The sequence below is a fragment of the Artemia sp. Qi Xiang Cuo genome, chromosome 9 (assembly GCF_049724085.1).
Source record: "Artemia sp. Qi Xiang Cuo chromosome 9, ASM4972408v1, whole genome shotgun sequence".
Classification (NCBI taxonomy): Eukaryota; Metazoa; Arthropoda; class Branchiopoda; order Anostraca; family Artemiidae; genus Artemia; species Artemia sp. Qi Xiang Cuo.
This window is the reverse complement of record NC_142802.1, coordinates 964,679-977,608: the sequence shown is the minus strand read 5'-3', so window position 1 is coordinate 977,608 and position 12,930 is coordinate 964,679. Positions and strand designations below refer to the sequence as shown.

The 12,930-nt window shown below is 35.9% G+C and overlaps 1 protein-coding gene across 1 annotated transcript in view; it reads left to right on the top strand.

The window, feature by feature from the left end:
• LOC148948201 (atrial natriuretic peptide receptor 2-like) overlaps nt 1–12,930 on the top strand; it is a 95,525-nt gene that overhangs the window by 32,060 nt on the left and 50,535 nt on the right. The window contains exons 3-4 of the mRNA XM_089094579.1: nt 177–254; nt 11,378–11,458. Of these exons, the coding sequence (XP_088950705.1) occupies nt 177–254; nt 11,378–11,458 (159 nt within the window). The remainder of the gene's footprint in view (nt 1–176; nt 255–11,377; nt 11,459–12,930) is intronic.

Here is a 12,930-nt window from a genome sequence, read left to right as displayed (position 1 = left end):
TGCAAAAATAGATTTTCAAAAATAGAAATGAACAAAATGTGAGACATGGTTGTCAGAAAAAATAGTCTGGAAAATTATTTGTTAATTTTTTTACTTTCTAAAATTATTTGACTGCTTTTAATTTTATTTGTAAAAGTTTTGTATATTATCATTCAGCTTATTTTCTTACTTTTCAGAGTTATGACATAGCTGATTATCAGCTATCAACCGGGAAGTTTGACCGGCATGTTTACATACAAACTGCAGTTTTTAAGGTACGTTTCTAAATTCTATCATTATTTCCTTACTACCCCGGACGGCAGAATAAGCACAATATCGATTCCAAAATTTCAGTTACGTAGATCGAAGGACGGTTAAGACTTCGTTAGTACTGGAATGTTGTCGCTGCGGTACAGCTTTGGGACGAGTCTTTGAAAAGTGAAGAGACTTTGTGGACTCGCTATGTTCTATCTATTGCCCTGAGGGGTCATTTTGGAGTTATTTGAGAATGAATTTCGTACAAGTACTCTTTGAAACATTCTTCGTTAAAAATTAAACATAGTTTTTTGCCATTAGAACGGACCTGCCGCCTCTAGGGATTTATTACTATTTTTAGTGACTTTTTCAAAGTTTGCAAGGACAGCGAATAACGCAAAAATGGAAAAATCACAGAAACTTTTAATTCAGAATAAAGTTAATAGTGGTATTCTAGTCTTGAGTGGACACTGCATACAAGCACGTAATTAGTTCTTTTTAGTTTTTTCACGCGACGAGATCTTTCCGCCAGGTTGAAAGACGTGATGTAGGGTACCCTATAATATCACATTTCTGATCGAATTACATTCACTTGTACGATCGCATCAAAGCAATTTGATCTGCACTATAGAACTAGCATTCCACCTGCATATAGCATACAAGACTTGATAATATCCGTATCTGTGGTTAGTCCCCGGCCAGATGAAAATTCTAATTTGGTCTTTATGTTAATTTGGTCTTTGTTCGGTTTCTTTTGGTGTCTATGTTGAGCCCCTTTTATCACAATTTTGAAAAGCGCTTTAGAATTTTTCTTAAAGCTTAAGGAGTCCAAAATGTGCTGCTGCTTTCAAGAATAAAGAGAACAAACTATATTTTTAGCAAATTTCTCGCTGATATAGTGATTTTTCTCTCAAGATGATAGTAATATTATTTTTGACATGATCAAAACCCTAGTTAAAACACAAACAGCAGAAGTAAAAGTAGGGCTGAATAGTAAGGAACTAAGAATGGCAGTGAGTTTTACAAACTGGACTCATGGATATAGCCCATAGCCCTGTGCCCATACATCCAATGACCAAAAAGCCTAGTTTCCAAGCATTGCCCAAAAATATTAGGTTTAACTATTTAATGAAGCTGCCCCTTGAATATCTTAGCAATTTTTCTTTCAAGCTGATAGGTATTTATTTTGACCTGATCACAACCCTGGTCAAAAACACAAACAACAGAAGTGAATTTGGGACTGAGTAAAAAGGAGCTAAGAATAGCAGGGAATGTTAAAAACTGATCCCAGACACACCCCCTGTGTCTATAAATCTGATGAACAGAAAACATGGTATCCAAGCATTACCCAGAAGTACTATGTTTAAGGAGAACATTGTTGCCAACTATTTAATGAATTGCGTGTCTAATATCTTACAAGAAAAATTAATCGGGAGAGTCAAGGGAAACTTCAATTCAAGTCAAAACAATGAAAGGTTAAATTGGTAAAACGAAAAACCATCGAATCCACAAAAAATAATGAAAGGAAGAAAGGGGCAAAAAAAATATAGTAAAAATTTTATTTTTCTTCACAACCTCTGGTAAAAACCACTCGTAAATTGTCTTAGGTCTCATACTTCAACTTTGATTATTTTATCCGGGTACTTAGGCAGGAATATATTTCTGGGCCTTCACATTGGGACCTAATGTGACAAGGGTGCGTAATAGACAAAATTGACTAGTTTATTTTAAAAAAGAGCGAAACAGATAAAAAAGAAAAGAAGGAAAGGGCGCCAGAAAAAATTGTGGGGCCCGGGGTCTCTCCCATACCCCCTTGGATCCGCCACTGCTTGTAAGAGATTTGTAAGAAACTCCAAACAGGCAATAAAGTTTCTATCTAAACGAATTCAGAAACGTCTTCTTAGTTTTTTTTTAATATTTATTCCGTCATTAATTTGTAAATTTTCAGGTTTCTAGGCCTTATTAACCCCTCATTTGAAATATACCCCTGTCCTTCATCAAACAAAGTTGAGCAATATACTTTTCTCCTGCACACATTGACTAACCTCCTCGTCAATCCCTAATACTACCGACTCTTTTATTTATATACATCGTAACTTGCTACTTTTACAGCTCATTTAAAAAAAACCAACAAGTTTTTCAACCAAAAGAAAGGAGCCAAATTTAAACTTCCAACCAAAATTAAACCAAAACAACCAAAATTAAAACTTCAAATGAACAATTTGACGTTTTGTCCCCATTCTTTGAGAACAACTGCTGATAAACAACGGCCGTTGAATTGGAATAAGTAGCTTTTATTAAAGCACTAAAAAAAACTTTACTATAACGAGCGGAAAATTGAGGAGGGCTCAGCTTTCCATATACGCATTAGCATCCCTTTGTTATAAGTTTTAATGTTACTCTTTACTTTCAGTTGAAACAAAACCCCCTTAAAAAATGTGCTGCCAAAGAGATAGTAAGACATACGAACTCTCGTTCGTTCGACTCTAAGATCTAGTGTATTTAAAGTCAATCATAATTTTCTAGCGATTCGTGTTCAGGGCTGTGTTTTTATAAATGTATATTTGCCTATAAATTACCATGATGAGCGTTCGGAGCGTGCTTTTACTTATTCTAGTGATAAACTTGGCCAGTGTGTTAACCGTATTAGATCCTTAAGCCTTCAATACATATTAGTTGGTGACTTTAATTGCGATTTGAATGAACCGCTCTTATCTAGGTCTTTACGTTCTACGTTGTTGCTTAGTATTTTTGGAGACCAGTTTGATCTTAAGTGTAAAGATTTAAATTTTAAAGACGTACACACCTCAATGTTTACATCAGATCTCGATCACGTCGTCGCGTCCGCAAATCTCAGGATTTCGCCTGTCAAGGTTGTGCATGATTTTCAGCTATAGGATCACTTACCAATACAGTTCTCAGCCGAGATTCCTTGCCACAGCTCAGATACACAAACGTAAACAACTTCGAAAACTCCTCCTAGGTCTCACCGTGATTGGCGTAAAATTAACCCCGTTTTATTTCAAGAAGAAGCCACCAGAGTCCTTAGTAAGATCCGTGTCCCTTTCCATCTTCTCTCTAGATTAACTGCTCTCTCAAAGGAGGAAACACAACTATCAGTCGATATTTATTGTGCAGAAATTGGCCAGGCCCTTCGCTATGCTGAAAAAGCTGCCGTCCCTCTAAGTAGACCCCGTCATCCTACCCTTCCTGGCTGGTCTGAAAATCCAGATTTAGTAGATACCCATTCTAAGTCTAAATTTTGGCTTCAGCTTTGGATTTCTTGTGGACGACCCCGTTTGGGGGTAGTCAATTCAATCCGCCCGCTCACAAAAAGAAAATTCGCGAAGGAGCTAAAAGCTCACAGAAAAAAGATGATTGATATCGGATCTGCAAGGGCCAAAATTAATCCTTCTCTCCTTTTGCGTTTACTGTCCTCTAAAAGTGACGAGTCTTTGTCCGGATCTGCTATCTCTGATTCTGAATGCTACGCGTACTGTGGGTCAGAATTTTTGCCTCCTGACCCAGCCCTCAACGAAAGATACGAACTGAGTTGGACGACTTCTTAGATAGTTGTCCTCAAGGTGATTATATCGTAACAGAGGGAGCTATATGCAAGGCCATCTCTCGACTAAAACCTAAACAATCTTTCGGGATTGATGAGATCAGCGCACTCCATCTAAAAAGTGGTGGGCCCGTTCTCATTAGTCACGTAACTCTCCTGATGCAGATTATCCTCATTCAGGGTATTGTCCCAACCACTTTCTCAATTGGAGGTCTTACGCCAGTTCCTAAAAAAGGAAAAATTACCATGCAATGCTCCTCTTTCCGTTCAATCACGATTGCTACCTCTCTTTGCAAGTTATTTGAACTTTTATTCGCAGATGAGTTTGAGAAACTGTGTTGCAGTCCCCCAAGACAATTCGGTTTTCACCGCGGTATTGGTTGTGCTGAAGCGCTCCATGTCGTTGCATATGCACGACATGCTGGATTCACACAAACCAGGAGAAAGCCTAGCGATCGGAGGCATAGACCTGCAGAGAGTGGTTGATTCATGGATTCATGCGCTTATGTTGCTGAAATCAGCTAAAAGAGGAGCGAACTCAAATATCATCCAGGCTATCCGTGATCTTTACTCTCGCCTTCGCGTGCGACTCAAGCTCCCTCCCGATAAAGGCCTTTCGCCAGCCCCTCAGTCAACTTTGATACCAGTCCGTAAAGGTACCCATCAGAGGGCAGTTTTGTCCCCCATTTTCTTCAACAACTACATTATTGAGCCTCATAACAGCTGTCCTTTATCATGCATTCTCAGTTCCATTGACATCTCCCTAGTATGCTATGCTGATGACACGCTGAATCTCAGCCGGACGCTTAACCGCCTTTCAGAAATATTCTCATGTCTACAGTCCAATAACGAGAAAATCGGTCTGAGATTTAACTCTCAAAAGTCGGAAGTCTTGCTTTACAATTGGAAGAATGACCCTCCTACTAATGTCACACTAGGTGATTGCTCAGTAAAACCTGTTGATAAAATAGTATATCTGGGGCTGCCAATAGGTACCACATTACAGCATACCCGCTTCCTCCTGATCTCACATCTTGAACGGCGAATTTCCAGCTCCTATGCTTTGATCGTTAATTCAATTCTGAGATTTAACCGTCCACTATTGACAAGTATTTACAACGCTACCGCTCTGCCACATATATTACGTGTGACCCCTTTCTGGTAATTATTGGCAAACCGTGAAAAGTCTAAAATCCTCTCTTTGTTTTTCCGTTTTGCCAAGTACTTACTAAAATTGCCAGCTTGGACAAAAAATTGTTTTCTTTTTCGGCGCTACAACCTAGCGGACCCAAATCTAGCTGTTGAGACACTTATTAGCCGATAAAAAATAAAACCAGCAATTCTAAAGAACGAGTGGGCAAGTTTGTTTGTTTAATTTTCCCTCTTGTTTCCCCTTTTTTTTCCTGTCCTCATTTCAGAAGTTGTTGTCCTTGTTGCTATTTTTGAAGAAGTTGCTGTTTCTGTTATAATTTTTGAGTACGTTATCTTTCTGTTTCCTCTTTTCATACTGTTTTGTATACTATTAAGAACTTGTTGCTTTTGTTGTTGTTTTTTTTTGTTTTTTTGTTTTTTTGGGTTTTTTTATTATGTTTTCTTTTCCTCTTTTCGCATTTTTGTATACTCTGTCATTGTACATTTACTGTATACGACGGGTTTTCAATATATTATTATTATATAAAAATAATTCCGCAAACGATTTCCGGAAGTCTAAAAGTCAATTCTTTTTATGTACTAATTATTATAAAAATCCATTTTTACAAATTTTGGTTACTGTTGGGCCGAGTCGCTCCTTACCACTGTATATAAATATAATACAGTATGATCATTGCGCATCTCAACCATTATACAGAGTCTGACCGAGACGCACGTGCTCCGGAGAACATTTGAACAAGCATAAACATAAGGGACATTCGATTTTTTCACAGGTAGACAAGTCCGATAAACGCATATGACCGATTGGTCGAACGCGTCAAACCCCAAACAACAACAACAACAAGTCCGATATCTCTTGAACGCGAAACTTAGCTTTACCTTCGTAACACTAAATTTTAAAGAATTTAGATTTTAAATTAATTAATTTCGATACATACATAACAATTGATAATTAATAGTGGAATTATTATTAGATGTTTTCAGGAATTACAAGTAGGTTTCGAAGTCTCGAGTTGGTTTCAAAGGCATTTTGAGAAAGTTTCTTTGAAAATACGTGTTCCAGGGTAATATACACTAGACCGCTGATGGCAGATTAAATGGGAGGAGCTGTTAGTGCGCACCGAGAATGTAGTAATTAAAATTCACTGAACGGTGATCTTACTGTTATAATAATTATATACAGTGCTCCTTACTTACAGTCTGTTACCTTTGATTGTTTGAATTTTTTGTTAAAAGAAAATACACAGCTGAGAGATGATAGTTTTAAACTTTGATTTCATAAATATTCAGGTTTGATTTTGTCACAAAAGGAAGATATCAAACAGTCTGTCCACGTTTTCTACGAGTAGAATTGGGGAACAGTCTGGAGTTCCCTAATACATTTTCCAATAGGACAACTTGAGGTCAAACACTAGGATTCATCAGAACAATTGGTGTAATCCAAACAAATGACAGACAAATCCCGAAACTAAGCGCTATAGTACCAAGGACATCAAGATACAAGCATTTTTTGCCCCTAGACCAGTTTTCTACTACTACTACTAACAGCTCACCGCAATATCAAGCTGCCTGAAGCTGACACAACTGTGTACGCTCCTCCTCCATCCCAATCAATTCAAAGCCTCTCTCTTTACACCCTCCCAGGAAGTTCCCAGAAATCTGCGACCTTCTAAGATGCTTCTTTGAAATTTTTTTGGACAGTTCCACATTTACCACGGTTCAGCGTGTTGCCACGCTGAACCGTGTAAATAAGTAAGCAAATTAAATGGCTAATATGACGGTGCTTTTCATAAGTAAAAGCACAACTAAACCTTCCGTAACTTCAGAATAGAGCTGTAAAATTATTATCTGAATTTGATGATTCTGATGAGGTTCCTGCTTATGAGCATTTTAAAAAGAATAAGTTAATGGATGTATCCCAAATTCGAGATTACCATGTCGCGATTTTCTCGTATAAATATTTGAATCAGCTGCTCACCCCTGCTTTTGAAAATATTTTTACTTTTAATAGAGACCTTCATGATCATAATGCAAGAAAAGCTGATGACTTAACTCATGAGTTTAGGAGCACCACTCGGGCATCTTTTGTGATTCGCCATTATGGTCCCCATATTTGGAATATAGTGCCCGAGTGTGTGAAAAATGCGACTAGTCTTCCGGCTTTCAAGTCACGGGCAAAGAAGTTTCTTTTATCTCGTGAGTGAATTTGGTGTTACTTCCGCTCCAGGTTTTCATTCTATTTAAGGTATTTCCCCGATTTACTTTGCTTTTTTTTTTCTTTCTTTCTATCTACTTCTTGTCTTTTCCTCTGTCTCTATTTTTTCCTTTAGTCCTTCATCAGATAAGTTTCTTGTGTGTTGAGTAGCAAGGTATGAATGTTATTTTAATTAGCTGAGAGTGATAACCTCGCTTGCCCTTTCAAGCTTATTGCCTTTCTTGGCAGGCGAAAGGCGAATAGTGTTTGTTTTCTTTTTTTAATAAATGTATATCTCTCTCTCTCTCATAATTATGTTTTACTCGCATTTCTTTTCTAAATTTGGTATCCACTATTACCAAAAGCTACTTAGCTGCATATATAAGATGGTTTCATAAAAAAAATTTATTCCCAAGTTTTTAAGACATATTTATGCGTAAATTTACACTTAAACAATTCAAGCAATCAGATTTTATTTTCACTGTCCTTGGTACTCTAACCTTTATAATTGTTTTGTCTGCCCTTCAATACATTCTTCAGATAAATTGAAGGATGTATTTAACATCCTAAATTTTTCTATTTTCGCTTTGACCGCTGCAGAAACTTGTAATTTTAAGAAAAGTTTTGTTCAGTCATGGATAGTCCCGTGCCTTATCAGACATCAAACTAGAGTTCTTATATCCCCCTTTTTCCCAAATGTGTCAGCCCCATTATTTTGAATCTTCTGTCAGATTGATCAGGCACGTCTATTGGAAATAAATTAGCTCCACATACATCATCTGCTATCGTAGAAGAATGCCGATAGGTTTTCTAGATAAATTTTAAAAAAGGGAGAGATAGGAAAAGAGTTTCATATTTTCAATATTGTATATGTTACAGTATTACGATAAGATCCATCATTTGATCAGCTCCCGGAAGAAAACAAAATGAATAAACGGAATAACTCTAAATATATAAACATCTGTTTATGGATAAGTGCAAAATTAATGTCAACAAATGAAAATGAGAAAAAACGGGTATAATATTGTACCTGAAAACGGGTATAACGGCCAAATCCAGAGCAGGTAAAAGGTGCTTGATAAAAAGAGAATGGTTCCTGAAGGGCGGCATGCTTTCCCCCTTTGGTAAGATGAGGACGAAGATTTGGACCATTTTCTCCGAAAGTGCCTTTTGATTTAAGGGAAAAATAATGTGCTCTTTGATTTAAGGGGAAAATATTTACATGGGATTGACTTGCTACTTCCTGGTATTCCACAAAGTAGTAATCCAACCACAATGACTCCAGTTGGTGTGTTTATAGATAAATGTTTAGAAAGAAGACAAAAAATTCAATGATTGAGTTAGGTGGTTTGCAGATTAGGTTTATATCGTTTTCTAGTTTGTTTTATTAATGATCTTGTTTTATCTTTTTTTTTGTGTTTATGGCCCTTGGGCTTTTGAAATCTATCGATCTATCTATTTTAAACAAAGACATATAACTTTGTTTAAAACATGACAGTTTTGTCAACTATCTCTGTTTAAAATGTATACTCTTTTTTATAGTTTCATTCGTTGAAATTTGAAAAGGGAAAGGCAGTGTGACCTAAGAAGTTATTTTTGTATGATATTAATCAATTCTAAATATTTGAAATCAGCATAAAAGTGGATTTTTTTTTTAATTTAGGCTAGTTTAGACTGGATTACGCATAACTTGGGCTCCATTTCTCTTCCTAAACGGAAGGGATTTGCTGACATTTCTTATAAACAAATTAAAAAAAAAAGAGAAATATTGGAAAGTTTTTTTTTAATATTTCAATAGTACATCACAACAAAATCACGGTTTCTTGCATTTTGTCTGCTCTTAAGAATAAATTTTGTTATTTATATAACCTTGCGGTCTCAGATGCCATAGTGGCATGCCATTCTCGTCCCTAAACATAAATGCATCCATAAGAGAATAGGCTGTTATGGACCGTTTAACGAGATGGTTTCTACTGATGATTATAGAGTATCGTATGGTTGCGTATCAGCTTTTAGATGGAGGACAGCATATTCTTTGATGGGGAAAGGGAGTACCTAAGGCCCAAAAAAATGTTTTCTAGGCCATTGTTTTCAAATCTTCCGAAAAAGATGCTTCAGATGTATTAAATGAACATTCAGATGAAAACGGATTTAATCTATTCTTACCTTCATTAGAAAAAATGCAGGACAAATATATATATTTTTACTTGTAAATAAATGAATATAGAATATAGCGCGCATTACGGGTGCCAAAGAAATGAAATATCCCCTCTTATTGTGAAAACTACAGTTTATTTATAAGAATACTAATTTATTTGGACGAGGAAAGCCCTAAGTTATACTTTTGTGGCAGTTGAAGGGGCAGTCACTCCCTTTGTACTTGTGATCACAACTGGATAGATAATAAAACAAACGAGAAAGCTAATTATAAAAACTTCAAATTCTTTTTTTCTACCTATTTTTCATCAGCTGGTCATTCATAATCCCAATTAAAAAAAAAAAATAAGATAAAGGAACTCGGTGTTTAACTTGGAGCTACACTTAGATTTTCGGGGGGGGGATAAGAGGTTATTTAGTGGAGTTTCTCTGACAAGAACAAAGTCAAAAATGTTTGTTTTTTTAAACAGTTTAGAAAAAGGAACTTTCACAACATTTTCCTTGTCACAAAATTATCGTTTCCTCTACTTAAAATATAAAAAAATTCATTATTTACTCAGCTACACTTGTTAACTATTTATCAAAGGACTAAGATACAATACTTTTTCAGACTCTTGTATCTACTCTACCCTCTCAAAACGAGCAATCCTTGTTTATTTATGTATACATTTATGTATTTAGTCTCGAAAAAGGCTCCATATGGTTTGGGGGGAAATTGGTACCCCTGCTTTTCTGGCCTGAAAAAAAACACTTGAACAGGTCACAATTTTGAGAAAATTCGATTAGAGTCTTGATTTTTGAAGCAAAATCATATGAGAGACGTCATATTTAGGAGCACATTTCAAGAGCATAAATTACATCATTTTCCCCCTAGTATTGGTCGTATCGGTTTTAGTATCTATGACGCTCGCAAAATTACAGAAGACAAACTGCTTTGCAGAAAGTTATAGTTAAATAAGGGATGTATTATATTAGTGTCCGTAAAGGATAAGCAGGAAGGAGGAATCGAATTCACGACAGAATTTCTTAACTCAATTGAAATTTCTGATTTGCCACCCTATTGCTTGACACTAAGAATAAAACGATGATTAATGCCAATGCGTATTTTAGATATTTCAGGGGGCATAGGCTTTGCAATACAAGATTTTTAATGAATCCGAACCGAATCAGTAAAAGGCACGGAAAAAAAGTCAGAGGTAATGATGCACAAAAATGAAGCTTAAGCAAAATCTGAGGCTAGAAGAGATTTGACAACCAGTATCACAATAAATACATCGAATCGTTAATAAAATCTGCGGTTAGAAGAGAAGCAACGGTGAAAATCACTACGAGTTCCAGAAGAAAACAAATCCTATAAAATGGATGATTCTTTGATATATTAACAGGAAGGAGGAATTGAATTCACGCCAGACCTTCTTAACTAAGTTGTTATTGCTTATTTGACACCTCATGACTTAAAACAAAAGAATAACGAATATATATATACTTCCATCAAACGAGCAACTGTGTATTTATTCAAAACATCTTTTTGTTCAATTTATATGCCTTTTTAGTATTGTTTTTCCCAGGGTGGTTGCATCAAGCCTAACCTGACGCCAAGACATCAGGAAGAAATTCACATTATTTGCAGTTAGAAGACAAGCGACAACTAAAATCAACATATACAAAGCTGTCGCGTGCCGAGTGGCTGGGCCCGACCTCGAAATCGGCTACATAGTTTTTTTCTATTATTACTGGCATATTGACAAATTTGGCCAAAAAAACGATCCAAATAGGTCACAGGCTTGAGGAAGAATTCGCTTTTTTCCCAATGTGGTTGTATCAAACCTATGGTGACGCCATGACATAAAGAAGAAGTTTCCGTTGTCTGCAGTTAAAAGACAAGCGACAATCTGAATCAATTCATACAAGCCTGCCGCGTAGCCGTGCCGGATTCTTACAAATATCATCACACATTCCCCTGGTAAATCCGCTAATTTGACCAATCGTAACTTTGCTATTGGTAGTAGGATTCTATCACTTTAATAGAATGAAAATCATTTGTTAAAGGAAGCTTTATTTTCTCTTTATTCCAGGGAAATGCAGTCGCTGTAAAGTTAATTAGATGTACGAAGGTGGATCTCACCAATAGGGAGCTACTCCTTCAACTGAAACAGGTATGTTGTATGTTAGAACTACACTGTATTCACAATAGAACTGTACACTGAATAGGGAGCTACTTCTTCAACTGAAACAGGTATGTAGTCACAACTGTACTGTATTCACAATAGAACTGTACACTGAATGGGAAGCTACTTCTTCAACTGAAACATGTATGTAGTATGTCATAACTGCACTGTATTCATAATAGAACTGTACACTGAATAGGGAGCTACTCCTTCAACTGAAACAGGTATATTGTATGTTAGAACTACACTGTATTCACAATAGAACTGTGCACTGAATAGGGAGCTACTTCTTCAACTGAAACAGGTATGTAGTCAGAACTGTACTGTATTCACAATAGAACTGTACACCGAATAGGAGGCTACTTCTTCAACTGAAATATGTATGTAGTCAGAACTGTACTGTATTCACAATAGAATTGTACACTGAATAGGGAGCTACTTCTTCAACTGAAACAGGTATGTATTGTGTCACAATTGTATTGTATTCACAATAGAACTGGATACTGAAAAACAGCTAGTGCTAATTTTAAAATTAGTTAGATCCTAACCAGTTAACAGTAGAAATTCGTCTAAATTAAATACCTTAAACTAGCAAAATCCCATTTTCATGAACAAACTTTCATTTCGCGTGTATTCAGCAAACAACATTCAGGTTTGTCCCATTACCTCGACATCTTTTAAAAGGGTCTGCCCCTTTACCTCTATTGAACTAGCTTAACCAAGAATACTCTACTTTACTTTATTCTCCGTGACGACACTGCCTTTTCTATTCCGAAAACAATAAGAATTCCAAATAGGGATAGGTCCGTTTATTAGACAGTGAAACGAAAATATAAAACACAGACTCTAAATATTTTGATGACACAGTCGGTCATCATCATCAGTAGAGTTACTGACTTATCAAAATTAAAACAAACTGCTTTTATACTAAGCAAAATAATCACTTCTGGGTCAAAGCAAGTTACAGGTTCATTGACTTAAAAAGTTCACCAACTGTTCTTGAATTTTTTAATACTGCGTAGATTAAAAGAATAAAATGATAAATTTAGCACCTGTAAATTCAGCATCATTTCATTTTTAATTAGAAGAATATTCAACGCAGTATTAAAAAATTATTTAGCTGTTATCTATTTTGAGCTTTAAACGGCTTTTCATAGGTAGCGCTATGTCTTCTTCAAGCAGTTTTTTGCCTTGTTTAGCTGGTAAAAGTCTTAATGTTGTATTATCATGTGAATCCTCTTAAATTAATGACCCCATTAAAAAACGGATTTATATCCTTGCATACACGTTAAAGACGACCATTCAAATTATTAACCACTCTTAGAATCATTACTGTAAATTTACATAAGCCTTTGATAAATGTGTGTAACTCCATCTGGATATAATAGTAGACATATAATTAAATACACAAAAAATAGTCCCATTAAGGATCCGTATCGGTAGCTTGTAAGAAAGGGTGG